Source organism: Capra hircus, chromosome 23 (assembly GCF_001704415.2).
Source record: "Capra hircus breed San Clemente chromosome 23, ASM170441v1, whole genome shotgun sequence".
In the NCBI taxonomy this organism is placed as follows: domain Eukaryota; kingdom Metazoa; phylum Chordata; class Mammalia; order Artiodactyla; family Bovidae; genus Capra; species Capra hircus.
In genome coordinates this window covers 30,146,799-30,163,015 of record NC_030830.1, presented here as the reverse complement: position 1 = coordinate 30,163,015, position 16,217 = coordinate 30,146,799, and the positions used below count along the sequence as shown (strand labels likewise).

General features: G+C 42.5%; 1 protein-coding gene across 5 annotated transcripts in view; it reads left to right on the top strand.

The window, feature by feature from the left end:
• The window catches only part of RUNX2 (runt related transcription factor 2), a 343,856-nt gene that overhangs the window by 106,946 nt on the left and 220,693 nt on the right, over window positions 1-16,217 (top strand). For all 5 annotated transcript variants that reach the window (XM_018038797.1, XM_018038795.1, XM_018038796.1 and 2 more), the window contains one exon: window positions 394-498. In XM_018038797.1, the coding sequence (XP_017894286.1) occupies window positions 394-498 (105 nt within the window). The remainder of the gene's footprint in view (window positions 1-393; window positions 499-16,217) is intronic.

The following is a 16,217-nucleotide window of genomic DNA, read 5'->3' as shown; positions in this document are numbered from 1 at the left end:
CGGGGTCATGACCTAATCCTAAATAAAGACTTCTAAAATTGTCTGCTGGGATGTGTTCCTGATGTTGTAGAAAAACTGAAAACAGAGAGAACCCTCTTCAAGTGGTCCAGAGTTTTTGTTTGCATTAGAGCTCTTGCTACTGAGCAACTCTTTTTTGAAATTGGAGCCTCCCTGTACAAGACTGCCATGAAGATGAGGATTTTAGTGCTCATGAGCTTAGTAACTCCCTAAAGTGGCCATCAGAGGGTTTCTCATTAGAGTAAGGAGTCTTGACCCTTGTTCCTGTTTGGTTACTTCTTCGGAGATGCTTAAATGCAGTGTAGACATAGTACTGCCATTATATCAATACTGTCTTTTTATATTCACTGTGGATTTCCCCTTTTCTATCTGCAGGCAAGAGTTTCACCTTGACCATAACTGTCTTCACAAATCCTCCCCAAGTAGCCACCTATCACAGAGCTATTAAAGTCACAGTGGATGGACCCCGGGAACCCAGAAGTAAGTGCTTGCCTTCCTATTGGAAATGGGAATAGAATTTGTGGAGACCCTGTGAGGAATTTATCCAAGATAAATTAGTGCTACTTTCACCTGAAGAGTTACTTTGCCAAGTTTGCTATCTGCATATGTTTTTACGAGGGGCAATTAGATCTTCACAGTTAGTGGAAAATCAAATTACACTTTTCACCTTTGCCTCAAAATTGCTAAGCCCAACATAACTTTGTGAATTTCCGTTACTGTAAGTTTTTTTGCTAAAAAAATTCTGCTCATCCACTGGACACAATAGATGAGGCAGAACAGACCCACGAGAGCTGAGGAAGAAAACAATAAACTGCAAAATCCTGAGCTTAGTCAAAAAGCTTTTGCGTGTGTTTCCCATGGTCTAAGAATGTGTTTTAACTTTTTAACTCGCCCACTCAGTTCCCTTTATAGAGAGCACACTGCTTAATTACAAAGAATTTATTTGCAAATGATAACTTGCTTGATTGTTACAACACTGTTGTTTGCTCATGTTCTAGTAATTGCCATAGATAGTTTCTTTAGCAGATAGAGTCAAGCCCGATTTAAATCCACCTTGGTTTTTCTGTCTCCTGGGACATCTGGAAGGTTGAACCAGCATCATTTGAAGGCAGTGCCCATCATCCATTTGGGCTAATATGCATTTTCCTCTTAAATCTAAATTAAAACAGGTTTGCTCCCCCCTCCACCCCTAAAACTGATTTGAACATACTTACCAGAGCCGAATTTAAATATGTTTAAGGATTAAAGATTATTTGATATATACAACCTTAAAAATTCTGTGCCAATGGGAACATCATACAGAACTCCGCCTTTGATGAGTGAATCCACTGGAGATGTAGCCATTGTGTTTGGAGAGTTTAATTTGGCTTGTGGTGGAGGGACAGCTGGCAGAAATCTTTGTTATATAATGATACACCTGCCAAGACAATGGCATAGCTTTTCTGCTCCTAAAATCGAGAGCAAAGGGCTGGTGAAGTTTTGCCTCCCCTCTGCCCCTGGGGCCGCCTGTCCTTGAGCCATGGGAAGACGTGTTGCCTTCCGCTCCTCTCGCACTCTCTTCTCACGAAGGCTGACTGCTCACCCAAGCTAGGGAGGTTTCCTGCCTGTAAAGTCAGTCTTTGAGGTTCTTCTTTTCTCCTTCTTGCATGTGTATGGCGTTCTTCTAGGTTTCTCAGCAATGAGAACGCTGGCTCTGTCTGCTCAGGTTAGGAGTGTCCTGTTAGGCGGTGGCCACACACTCATCTCTGGCTGCCCTGTCTCTGGTCCTCAGGGTCAGCAGTCATGCAGTGCAGGTGAGTGAATCAGCCTAGGGCTATCTGGCCTGATTTCGGATTTTTGCCTGACTTTTCTGGACCACTCTCCATCTGGAACGATGGTTTAGGATGGAAGACATCTAGCATTTTATCAGATTAGCCCCTGAGTTCCTGAAAAGGCAGGGACATCCTTCTTAATAATGCACCAAGCAGGATGGTAGTCTTTTCATGTTTAACACGACTAATACTTATCTTGTAAAGATGTTTCCTGCTGATCTCAGCTGCTTTTCTCAGTTCTTGGAAAAACCATCATTGTGTGTGTGTGTATGTCTCTCTCTCTGTGTGTATATCTCCAGATGCTCACAAGTTGATGCTCAGACTTGATGGTTGGGAGAGGAAGCAGGGGAAGGTGGGTGCTGCCTCATTCTGAAAGTGGTGACAAAAAGAAGGAGGTAGAATAGCTTTGGGAGAGTCACTTCTCTTTCAAGCAAGGGTAGTATCACCTCATTCCCAGGAGGCCATTGGCAGAATGAACAGTTGCTAGGCTCAGTCCCTGTAAAGACAGAGAACTGCTCTGAAAGCAGTGAGAGTTAGGGATAGAGCAGCTAGTATGCGTGTGACCTGAGTTTAGGCTTTTGATGCTGCTGAAGGTGCTGGGGAGAAGCAGATATAGAAATCGAGTGGCGGACCACTGCCCTAGATCTGCTCACAAACCAAAAATATCTGTGGAGATGCGATGTCGTTTCTCTGACATCACAAGGTGACTGGCCAAACTCAGTGTCTGGCTGTGTCTGGTATCAGTAACATTTTAATCCTACAGCCTGTATTCTCGGTCCAGGGTTATTTCCTTCTGCCCTGCTCTTGGCCGTCTGAGCATTGAATGTTTTGTAAGTAAAACCCTCTTCTCAATATTGTTCTTTAGTTTTGAGACTCCCAGGTGTGGAAAATGCCCAAGATTTTAAATTTCCTTCAACTGTGAGTTGAAGGCTTTTAATTGATAGGTGTGTGTATAATGTTAAATGAAGAATCCTCTAGAACATGAGTTGGCAGACTTTTTTTGTAATGTGCCAGATAGAAAATGATTTCAACTCTCTGGGTCCTGTGATATCTGCCACAGGGACTTAACTCTACCAGTGTAGCTCAGAAGCAGCCTTCAACAATACATAAACAGATGGTAGTGGCTGCATATCAATAAAACTTTATTTACAAAAATAGGTTGGGGGTGGTCAGATTTGGCACACAAGTTGTGGTTTGCCAACCACCGCTCTAGACTTCTTCAAAGTGGCTTATTTTCTCAACCGTTAACAGAGAAGAGCTTTAGGAAAAGGCTTTCCTGAGGGGAGAAAAAAAAAAAAGACAGTGAATTCAATTGTTTTAGCATCTTCTCCCACAAAATTTTAATTCTGTAAGTAATGGTTGTCATTGAAAGACTGTACGTCTGTTTCTTACTGCGAAAGTTTGAAGGGATTGAGTATTTTTGCTCTCTTGGTCCTGTTAATGGAATTTCACTCCTTCTTTAGAAGATACAGTATAAGTTGAAAAGACTACTTTGGGCAGATGAGCTGTTTGTACAAGGACAGGTTCCAGGTTAACTGGTTGGGTCTTCACTCAGCAACAGGACAGTGATTAAGGGTGTGGGCTTTTGCATCAGGCTGTCTGGATTGAAAGCCTGGGATGCCGCCATTCACCAGTTGTGTGGTGATAGGCAAGTAACCTAAGTTCTCTTGGCCTCAGTTTCCTCCTCTGTTAAAGTGAGAAAAATAATTAATAATAAAGTGAGAAGACTAATAATAGTGTCTTCCTCATCCATTGCTGCAAAGATGTTAAGTGATGTCATGTATCTAAAATGCACAGCCCAGGGACTGTCGGGCAGTAAGTGCTCAGTAAGCATGAGCTATTATTACATCAGTTTCAGCGTCAGAAGTTTGCTGTAGTTTTTGCTTAGAGTACACTTCCAGGAAATAGATACCATCTAGCTTCTGTTCTCTCGGGTAATTTTTTTTTTTTTCTTGCAGATGGCTTTACTAATTTCTGCTTATTAGTAAATGACACTAATAAGTGTTATAAATTGTGCTGGAGCAGGTATTCATGCTGCCTGGGGACAGCTGGGCAGACCTGATGATAAACAGCTTGTTTGCAGCAAAGTCCAAGAGAGGATGCGAGGGCACTGATGCCGCCCTCGGAGGCCCCACTTATCAGCCCATCTGCCAAGGCTTGCTTTTCACTCAAAAAATCAGAAAGGTTTCATCCTTCTATGTTTTCTGTCTCTGGCAGCTGAACGGGTACTGTCACATCACAAACAACTCCTCCTCTTAATATACACATCTGGCGCTGGCAGTTGGACGAACTTCATAAGAGCGCATGATCATCACTCATTACAAGATTAAAAAGTACCCCATGGCATCATTGATGTTTTTTAACTTTGATCTTTTGCAGTTGTGATTCATCTCAGTTATAAAACTTCCCTTTAAAGGAACACAGCCGATGACTTATTAGAACCTTCATCTTAAGTAGCGTAAACATGAGAACGGTACACACATCTTTGCAAAATGCCATTTATTTTCTCTGCCGGCTTATCAGTTTAAGACATGACATCATACTTAAGATCCCAAATTTGTCAGCCTTGTGTTTAGGCGAGGCATTTTGACCTTCTGTTGGCAAGTTAGCTCTGAAGAGGTACTGCCGTATGTTCACCAGCAGAAGTCAGGGGAGCAGCAGCCGCTCCAGTAATGCATTTGGATGCCTAACTCATTCAAACATCAGCTTCTATTAGGATCTTTTGTTCCACGCATGCAGTCGCTTCCAACTGCAGTCCTTTTGAAAGAACTTGTCCAGGAAGGTGAAATCTTGCTCAGTGGTGTCATATTCCACTGTTGCGGTTCTGAGTTAAGGAGGAAGAGTGATGGAAGGTATTGTTGGCTGTGCAGAGGATGGAACAAGTAAATCACCCTGCACAGTCGGAAGTCTTTCTGTTCTCTTGCTGCTCGGTCAGGTATCTATTGCTAAATAACAAGCCATCCCCAAACACAGTGGCTTAAAATAGCCACCAGGGAATTCCCTGGTGGTCCAGTGATTAGCACTCTGTGCCTCTACTGCAGGAAGCCCAAGTCTGATCCCTGCTCAAGGAACCAAGATCCCGAAAGCTTCCTGGTGCAGAAAAAAGTAAAAAAAAAAAAAAAGAAAGAAACAGCCACCAGTTTATTATTTCTCACAACTCTGTGGGTTGACTGGGGTTCATCTGGATGGGTTGTCTATGGTCTTTCTTGCAGTAAGATGGCAGCTGGTGCTGGAACATCCTGATGGTCTTAGTCCCTCGTCTGGTCCCTTCATGGGGTGACTGGAAGGTTACGCTCAGCAGGAAGGAGGCGACAGCTGGGCCTTTCTCTCTCTCCTATAGTTCCAGAGCCTCACCTTCTCCATGTGGCCTTTTCTATCGGAGTCTGACTTCTTACGTAGCAGCTCAGGGTTCGTTTGGGTGCAAAAGTGGGAACTTTCAGGCCTTTGTAAGGCTTCTTAAGGCTCAGAATTGGATTAGAGTCACTTCTTACATATTCTATTGGTTAAAACAAGATACACGTGCAGCCTGGGCTTGAGGGGAAAAAAATTTTGCAAGATGAATGATGGGGATAGTGGTTCACTGGACCACCAATGTCACCTACTTCCATAAGTGCTTATATCGGAAATATCATTGCCGCCACAGGAGAAATAATTTTTTGAGGTACCATTTCCTGAAAAGTCTTCTGACTTTTTATTCTGGAAGACATCTGAAGTTCTTCAAGGTCACTCCAATTTCCAGTGCTAGTAGCTTCACTCTGAATTAGACCAGTTTGGTAATTACCAGATGAATGAGGGGTGGGTGATACCTTGTGGCGCTTGGTATCAGCAGGTCAACATCAAGTCAAGTCAGATCAGTCCTCTTATGGGAGAAGAATATTAGATATTTGAACATAAAGAGGTTATTTGCCTTGCTTGGCAGCTGGGCAAATCTGTAGCCAAAGTATCTTCAGTTCAGTTGAGTCGCTCAGTCGTGTCCGACTCTTTGTGACCCCATGAATCGCAGCACGCCAGGCCTCCCTGTCCATCACCAACTCCCAGAGTTCACTCAGACTCACATCCATTGAGTCAGTGATGCCATCCAGCCATCTCATCCTCTGTCATCCCCTTCTCCTCCTGCCCCCAATCCCTCCCAGCATCAGAGTCTTTTCCAATGAGTCAACTCTTTGCATGAGGTGGCCAAAGTACTGGAGTTTCAGCTTTAGCATCATTCCTTCCAAAGAAATCCCAGGGCTGATCTCCTTCAGAATGGACTGGATGAATCTCCTTGCAGTCCAAGGGACTCTCAAGAGTCTTCTCCAACACCACAGTTCAAAAGCATCAATTCTTCAGCGCTCAGCTTTCTTCACAGTCCAACTCTCACATCCATACACGACCACAGGAAAAACCACAGTCTTGACTAGACGGACCTTAGTCGGCAAAGTAATGTCTCTGCTTTTGAATATGCTATCTAGGTTGATCATAACTTTTCTTCCAAGGAGTAAGCGTCTTTTAGTTTCATGGCTGCAGCTACCATCTGCAGTGATTTTGGAGCCCCCCAAAATAAAGTCTGACACTGTTTCCACTCTTTCCCCATCTATTTCCCATGAAGTGATGGGACCGGATGCCACGATCTTCGTTTTCTGAATGTTGAGCTTTAAGCCAACTTTTTCACTCTCCTCTTTCACTTTCATCAAGAGGCTTTTGAGTTCCTCTTCACTTTCTGCCATAAGGGTGGTGTCATCTGCATATCTGAGGTTATTGAGATTTCTCCCGGCAATCTTGATTCCAGCTTGTGTTTCTTCCAGTCCAGTGTTTCTCATGATGTACTCTGCATATAAGTTAAATAAGGAGGGTGACAATATACAGCCTTGACGTACGCCTTTTCCTATTTGGAACCAGTCTGTTGTTCCATGTCCAGTTCTAACTTGCTTCCTGACCTGCATACAGATTTCTCAAGAGGCAGGTCAGGTGGTCTATGGATCCTCAGATAAACAAGCCTGGTGGTTTTATGCTCTCTATCACTCAGCTTTACAAATTCTCCCTTGCCAGTACACCTGCAAATCTGATTCCAAATGAACATGAATGGGTTTCTAAGAGCTTCCGTGTGCTGTGCCCCAGGGAAGTAAATCATAGTTACCCTCCAGGAGAGACCAAAGCCATCATCTGTATCTTTGCTACTGGGACACTTTTGGTCAGTGCTGGCCACCTACCCGTCCTGAGCTGGGGAGAAGGGGAAAGCCCTGCCTTTTCTTTCCTACGATCTGGCTCCTTTCCTGCAGGCTTGGAGTGCATGGCTGCAGCACTGCTCTGCTTAACTCCTTTTATGACTTCAGCAGGGCTAGCGCTTAGGGGATGGAGAACCTCTCTGGGTGTGCAGGATGCCCTGTGTGTTTCAGGGCTGTCTCAGCACTCGGCTTCACCAACTTGTCAGGCTTATATCCTGCAGCGAAACTGTTTTCTTTTCCTGCTTGCTTCTTGTCACCTGTGCCCAGTTCATTGCACGTTTTTAATTCTTTAGAGAACATTTTATTATTATTATTCTGTTTGCAGAGGTTTTACCGTATAAACTGAACATTTAAGACAGACTTAAATAAAACAGTGATCTGGGCCCTGAAGCATCTCATTTTTCTCCCATGCTGTTCCACCCAGTTCATTTAAAAAAATTTGTTTTTAATGAATATTAAAAATTTCCATAAAGACTATTTTTGTTCAAGTTTAAAATACTGTTGTTGTTCACTGTTCTTTAGTTGCTCAGTTGTGTCTGACTCTTTGCGACCCTGTGGACTGCAGCATGCCAGGCTTCCCTGTCCTTCACCATCTTCCAGATTTTGTTCAAACTCATGTCCGTTGAGTCAGTGATGCCATCCAACCATCTCATCCTCTGTTGCCCACTTCTCCGTCTCCTGTCAGTGTTTCCCAGCATCAGGGTCTTTTCCAAAGAGTCTGCTGTTCATATCAGGTGACTGAAGTATTGGAGTTTCAGCTTCAGCATCAGTCCTTCCAGTGAATGTTCAGTTTAAAATATATCTTTCATTTATTTGTTTAATTTTTGTCCATACCCTGCAGCATGTGGGCTCTTACTTCCCTGATGGGGGGTCAAAAGCATACCCTCTGCATTGGAAGGTGAAGTCTTAACCACTGGACCACGAGGCCAGTCGCTCTCTCCAGTTCTCCAGCCCCAGAAAGGGTGGCAAGAATCATGGTCTTGGCATTCGCTATTCCTCGTTGCAGATGGTGTCAGTGGCAGCTGGCTTTTATCCTCCACTGCTCTTCACCCTGGTTGAGTGTAGGAACAGACTTTTAATGGTGCCTGGCCCATGATCTTTGCTTATTTATCAGTGGTGGATGCTGATATAGAGCTTGGTCAGATGTGAAAAAGGACGGGAAACATGTGAAGTGTGTTGGATGAAGGGACAGCAAAATTGTTTGAAAGCTGTTTGGTTTGTCTGGACACAGTTTGTGTGTTCACATCCTTGCTGTTTGTGTAGACAATTTGAGAAATGCTTGATAAGCCTCATACCACATCCCTGATGCCGCAGGCCTGAATTTTAGTCTCTGGTTGGAAGTGTTAGTAAAAAAAAAAAAAAAACCCTTAACATTTTTTAAATGCGAAAACAATTTTTTTTATTGAATGAAAGATTCTTTAAATTCTATAGGGCTTTATGATTTTCAAATGTTTCACATACATGATATTTTTTAAAGACTTTTTTTTTTTTAATGTGGACCACTTTTTAAAGTCTTTGTTGCATTTGTTACACTATTACTTCTGTTTCATGCTTTGATATTTTGGCCACAAGGCATATGGGATCTTAGATCCCTGACCAGGGATTGAACACACACCCCCTGCATTGGAAGGTGAAGTCTTAACCACTGGACCACCAGGGTGGTCCCTACACATGGTTTTTTATTGTCCCATAATAACCCCTTTTATTCCCCCCTTACCCTGCATGGCCCCTCCCCGCTTCCTTCTTCCCACTGGTAACCGCTAGTTTGCTTTGTGTATCTGTGAGTCTGCTTCTTTTTTGTTTTATTCACTAGTCTGTTGTATTTTTTAGATTCCGCATATAAATGATATCACACAGTATCTGTCTTTCTGTGTCTGACTGACTTCACGTTGCATGATGCCCTCCACTGCGAAAACGCCCTCCACTGCGAAAACGCCCTCCACTTCTTGACTTGAGACTTCCTGTGGTTCTTCCCTGACTCTGAAGTGCCCAAGGAGTGGCAGTGAGGGGTCCATGCCGCATTTTGATATTTACAAGGCAGCAACCACAAGCAGCAGTTTGATGGTCATAAATATGTATCCTTTGGTTACTAAGATCCAAACCATCATTGACCACCTTTGACTTAAGAGAATAATCACCGTTTAAAAAAACTGTTCCCTTTCCCCTTTTCCTTAAGGAGGATGGTGAGGGAGTCAGAAGCGCTGGTGGAAGTTAAGTCTGGTGGTTGGTGGAATGCACTCTTGAGAGGAGCAGTTTTAAATCTCTTGCAGTACTTTTTTTTTTTTTTTTTTTTTTCTGTTGACTGACTGTCAGGAGCTGGGAAGATGGCCAAGAAGGAAATGACACATCGAGAGGCATTCTGTGTTGTGCAATATTCTGTGGAACTGATGCAAGGCTATATGGCCTGTTTACACATTCCTTCGCTCGCAGACTGCAGGGCAGTAATTGAATTCAGCAGCACATGGCATGCTGCAGCAAGGAGCCAGGCCTTCACATCCTTTCATGGCAAATTATCGCAGCCGTTAAAACATGCTCATGTCCCTCCTTTGCACTCTCCCCTGGCTTCTTAGTTCTGAATGTGCTTTCTCACTGTATGGGACGTGTGTTCACAAGCAGCGTGGCTTTCCCAGGTAGAGCTCCCTGTCCACAGACTCAGTTCCCATTGATATATTTACTTCTCACTAAATATAGCAAGCAGCCTGGCAGGTTTTCAAGCTCTATGTGCTCTCAAAACACACCGATTGGACCCAAGTGTGTCACCAGCTTATATCTCAATGGAAGTCAGAAGTCATTCATTCTTAAAACAGTGCTAAATACTTAAGAGAGAGAAAAAATATTTTTTTGGCTTTATTTTATAAAAAATAAATTTTCCTTCCTGAGAGAAAGAATTTCCAATAGATCACTGAACTACTTCTATTTTGTTTATACTATAGCATTTGCTTCAGGAAGGGCTGGACCAGAGGAAGATAGGGAATACTTGAGAATGACAGAGAAAAAAAGATTCGTTATGTTGCTCTTCATATTCATGCTTGTCCCTACCTAGCATGCTATAGGATACTTCTATAATGTCAGCTAACATCATAGTCTTGTCATAGACCTGTCTTTAGTCTTCATATAAAATCTCTGAAGTTTTTATTTAGGCAAACGTGGAAAATAATTGCTCACTCTTTCGAGAAACTCTTGGAAATTAAGCCAGTGCATAAAAAGTACATAAATCAGCAGTATTAATTCGAGGTCATATACAGAAGACTGTATTAGGGATGTGGTGCTTAAGTATTAATTGCAAAGGAAGAGCTCCCTGTTCCTCTCGAAATTTCTCTGCTGCTGTGCTCTGGTGGTGGGACTCTGCTTGCAGACGAAAGTACTTCATTAAAATTCAGGAGTATGGCTTATGTCCAGACTCCTCTAAGAAAGGTAACTCAGATTTAAACTTACATTAAGATAAAAAATAAGTCATCTCGAATCCTTTATTGGCAGGAGGCTTGGGAAGATGAAGGGAGAATGATCAACCAAGTCCTTGTACTAAACGTAAACACAGAGTCAGGTGGGCAGGCCGGGCCTTTGCTGGCCTTGAAGGCAGTCATCGCCAAGTTTAAGTGTTCAGTTTTGCTGCAGGTCGGCCCTAGCAGTGTGGATTCCTGATGTCAGGTCTCATGCAGGATTCTACAGTCTCATGGTGTGAAGTTTTGAGTTTTATATTTCCATATTTACCCCCTTTGCCAATATTTCCCTTTTATAGAGTAGTTCTCATTGAGTTTTGTTCTAGATACGTGCTGACTCTTTCCTCTCCTGGTTAGCAAATTATCATTCAATTTCTGATTTTCTTTTAATTATCATTATTACTATTTTAATGTATCTATTTGTCTCAGTGAAATTCATTATAATCTCTGTCCACGTCAGATAATAGAAGAACCTTACTATACTTTTTTTTTTAAAGATAATTTTTATTGGAGTATTGTTGCTTTACCAGTTTCTGCTGTACAGCAAAGTGATCAGTAAAGTGAAGTACTAGGACTGTAGCCCACCAGGCTCCTCTGTCCATGGAATTCTCCAGGCAAGAATACTGGAGTGGGTTGCCATTCCCTTCTCCAGGGTATCTTCCTGACCCAGGGACTGAACCCAGATCTCCTGCATTGCAAGCAGATTCTTTACCATCTGAGCTCCTGGGGGAGAGATAGAATCAAACTTACGGTTACCAAAGGGGAAGGGGAAGGGATAAATTAGGAGTTTGGGATTAGCTTGTGCACACTACTATATATAAAAATAGATTAAACAGCAAGGACTGACTGTATAGCACAGGGAACTATGTCTTTCAATAACCTATAATGGAAAGGAATCTGAAAAAGAGTAAATATTGATCTATCTATATATCTGTTATACACAGATCTATATTATATATATCTATACCTATTATATATCTATATATCTATTACATATCTATATAGAAATATATCATAATATATAATATATATCTATATAAAACTATATTATATATCTAATATATCTGTCACATGATGTATATACTCTTTCTCAGATCCTTTTCCATCATACATTATTGCAAGATATTGAGTATGGTTCCCTCTGCTATCCAGTAGGTCCTTGTTGTTTAATCTATTTTATATGTGTAGTATTGTGCACAAGTTAATCCCAGACTCGTCCCTTTCCCTTTGGTAACTGTAAGTTTGATTCCGTCTCTTCTCATGTTGTTGTCTGATATTTTTATCTTTGTTTTATGCTTCCTGAATTAGTCATCTTCAGTACTGAAACTGTTTATTTCATATTTGCCTGTATGTTTATCAGTTTATTTGCTCACCATTCCTTCCTACACGTGGGTCCTTCCTTCTGGATTTAGTTTTCTTGATGTCTGTTCTTTTGTAGTTCTTTCAGTGAGAACCTGTTCAGGGTAGACCCAGTTTTTGTTCCTGAAATGTCAGCAGTTGTGGCCACTGGCTGCCCGTTTGGTGTGGTGTGAGAGGCACCCTGTGGAGAGTCCAGCTACTCTAGGGGCTGGGGAGCCACACTCCCAGCCATTCTTTGGGCTGAGACTTTCAGGCGGCCGTGATCAACCTAGTGGAGTAGCGCTTAAGGGAGTGGGACCCAGGGCTTCCATGGATGATGGATGAGGGAAAGAGGGGTGCTCTGAAAAGTCCAGGGCCAGTGAGGGGAGGGGTGGTGGGAAGAAATGTTCCTGCAGACAGAAGGGGCGAAGACAGGAAAGGGGTATTTAGGGAGACGAAACTCAACTTTCAACTTCCCTGTTTCCTCATGGTCAGGCCCTTATGGTGCTTTGTAACTTTCTATCCAAATTTATGGTAACAAGCTCCGTCATTGCACTTGACTCTCTGAGGTCATCTGGCTGCTGCTCATTGAACAACCGGAGCAGCACTTCTTAGATGTTGTATCCACCCATTTTCTGTCATTTTAGTGAGAGTATAGGATTCAGAACCAGAAGATGCTTCATTTACCAAAAGATGGTAAATCAGTCATTAAATGAAGCAGGGGAGAAAACAGATGTGAGGACTAGAGGGGCATGGTTTAAGAGAGCTGGGTTCACACTCTTGGGAAGAACTCTCTGTAGGCAAAGTGGATGGAGGGCCTCCAATGTCGGCTCTGTGCAACTTTCATCAAAGTGGCTGGTGGGGAAGAGGTCAGCTGACACTCACGCAAGCTGGCACTTTCCGCCTTTCCAGGAACCCTCGCACTCTATATGTAACTTGTGTGACATGCATCTTCTCGTCCCTTACCTTCTTGACGTTAATTCTCATGAGCTACAACTTGTGTGACAATGCTAGCATGTATTTTGCTAGGCAAAGCTCAGAGTGATTTAACCTGGACTCTATGCCTTCTTAGGGCTGGCCCTGAAAATTATTCATAGAAAAACATGAGCCCTTTAGAGAGATTATGAAGGTCCTGAAACACTGTTACACCGGAAGTGAAGAGAAATATAGATGTGTTAAAAAAAAAAAGAGTGATTGTGAAGTCTAGGTTACTAATTCTAGAGCTTTGGTTTCTGTTTCACCTCCTCACCATTCACTCTATTCTACAAAAACAAGTTACAGTGTTTTTTGCTCCATGAGGGCTGTTTCAGAGCAGCGTAATGGGGAATTCATCTGTAGGTATAGTTTGTGTGGAAGCTGTGGATTCAGTTATAGTTGAGGAAGGGGGAGGACTTGAAAGGTCCTCTTCTGAGATCTCAGTGCCATCTTAGTGACCCTAGGCAAATCCCTACACTGCTCTCCAGTTCAGTTTCTTCATCCTTTCAGTGGAAGTAGACATGAAGACAGCTTCAGAGTAGCTGGGAGTAACTTGCAAACGATCATAAACTACTTGGCACACATGAAGGGCAACTTAAATACCAAATAGTAATTATATAGCGCCTTTCTGCCAAGGAGTTCCAGAGGCTTAGACATTACCTCACTGGTTCTCTTTATATCCCTTTGAGGAATACATTATGCCTTTTACAGGTGGGTAAACTGAGGCATGGGCACTTGAAAACTCATTTGCTGCATGTCGGTCTCCAAGTCAGCAGATGATTTATGGAGGTGGGCAAGGAGCCCAGGTCTCTTCCTGTTTGGTTATTCACTGCTCAGACTCCCTGGTGCTTTGTCATTAAAGTTGTAGAGCTCCTGGTACCGTGCCCAGGATATTCTTGATTGATGCTCTGAAGTAGTGTTACCTGAGAGGCAAGCCTGGTGATGCGGCAGCCTTACTATGTAGTAAAAAAGTCCCCAGGTATAGCCTCATACACAGAAGACATGTATATGAAATCTGTGTGTGTGTGTAGAGTCAATACATATGTTTGTGAAATGAATCGTGAATTCATTAAGATGAAAGTTCACCAGAGCTTAAAACATCGATAAAGCTCATTAAACCTTACAAAGAAAAAAAAAAAAAAGGGCTTCCCTGGTAGATCAGATGGTAAAGAATCTGCCTGCAATGCAGGAGACCTGGATTCTATCCCTGGGTCAGGAAGATCCCCTGGAGAAGGGAATAGCTACCTACTCTAGTATTCTTGCCTGGAGAATTCCATAGACAGAGTAGCCTGGCAGATTACAGTCTATGGGGTTGAAAAGAGTCAGATACAACTTAGTGACTAACACACAAACACACAACCTTAAAAAAAAATCACTCAACTAGAAAATACAGACAAGGCCTTGGAGGAAAAGTTAGAGAATAAAAATTAATCAAAAGAAGGAAATGTAAAAAATGTCCATAATCCCATCTCCAAAGATTTCCACTGCCAATGATAGCCTGAATATTAATAAATAATATTCATCATTCATTAAATTTCATAGAAGTTAAATGCTAGTGCTTCTGTGAAGGGATCAGCCATGAAGACGTAGCACCAGAAAGATGATGGAATACTACAAGAAGTGTGAGTGTGTTGACGCTGAAAGGAGAGAGAATTACTGGAAATGAGATTAATTACTTTAAGGAGCAGAAGGAAGACAGTGGGACTGACCACAGTTTCCAGTTTTTGAATGTCTTGGAAGAGGCAGCAGTTTTCTCTCTGTTGGGGGGCTTTGGTCCTGGCTTTGCCTGAATGATTAACTAGATAGACATGAGAAGGGCCCCTTCCTCCCACCACCCTGTCTCACCACTACATGTACCACTCCTGAAATACCACCCCCATTTGTAACAGCTGACAGAGCCTTTTAAATCACAATTAGAGATGTTTATTCCTGCCGGTTTTATTGAGATATAGTGGACACCCAGCACTGAATGCCTATAAGGTCTGTAGCATAATGGTTTGACTTACTATGTCATGAAATGATTACTGCAATAAGTTTAGTCAACATCCATTATTTCTTGTTGTTATTGTTCAGTTGCTCAGTCCTGTCCAACTCTTTGCAACCCCATGAACTACAGCATGCCAGGCTTCCCTGTCCTTCACCATCTCCCAGAGCTTGCTCAAACTCATGTCCATTGAGTCAGAGATGCCATCCAATCATCTCATCCTCTGTCGTCCCCTTCTCCTTCTGCCTTCAATCTTTCCCAGCATCAGGGTCTTTTCCAATTAAAAATTCAAGAAATAGAAAAATGTTTTTTTTCCTGGTGATGAGATCTCTTAGGATTTACTTTCTCAACCACTTTCATAGATCACATATAACGATGTTAATTATATCACTCATGTTGTATGCTACGTCCTGGTACGTATTTATCTTATAACTGGATGTCTCCACCTTTGTAAAACATTTTTTTTTTTCCAGCTTTTTAAAGAGAGCTTAAGAATAGCCTGTCTTATTTAATTTACTTTTTTATTTTTGGCTGCACCCTACACGATCTTAGTTCCCCGACCAGGGATCGAACCCACATCCCCTGCGTTGGAAGCGTACAGTCTTAACCATTGGACCGCCAGGGAAGTCCCCTGGAAGTCTGTACCTTTTACTACCGTCGTGCAATCCCCCTCCCCCCAGATATATTTTTAAATGTAAATATTTCCAGCAGTGGAGATATTGATTCCTTCAAAAATCAAATGTGTACCATTAGCCAGGTTCCAGGCATACAAAGCAGAGCAGACGCGACCCCACCTTTGAGGAGCCTCCATTCTACGTGCCAGACAGAAAGAAATGGGCAAATGAACTTTTATCTGTAATTGCATCTAATTGCAAGTTGTGACAGTTCTGTAAAGGGAACTGATTTAGTAGTAAGGAAGGATCGGGAGCCTGTTCTCGAGTGTTCTGGAAGGGGCACAGCTTCAGAGCAGATACGTGAAGGTGAAACAAAGCCAGCTCTAGGAAGAGTGGAGAAGAGGCTTCAAGGCAAAGGGTGCTGGAGATTCTTTTCTGAGTTAAGACTTTGAGGACAGGACCTTCATAGATGTTATCAGTAAAGCATAGCATATTTTAAGACATTTTTCGGTTAACAACTTGGTTTAAATAAGCGTATCTGATTAGGTAGATACTCATTGTGTAACAGGATCATTTGGGGAAAGTGGATTGAGAAAGGCTGTGAAGAGCTCTGGTGAGGAAGAAAGAGTAGGAATAAACACTGGTTCCCAAAGAACACGTTTTCTTTAAAGAAGGAACTGTAGGAGCAGGTTTGCACCAAAAAGAACCCAAACAAAGCGGTAGGTTTCCTATTTGAGTACATCCTGTGGGGTGTGTGTAATGCACAAAAGTCCTGGGCTTTTGGAGACGGCGAGAAGCAATTCCAAAGGTGAGCTGGGTTTCAAGACATAAGA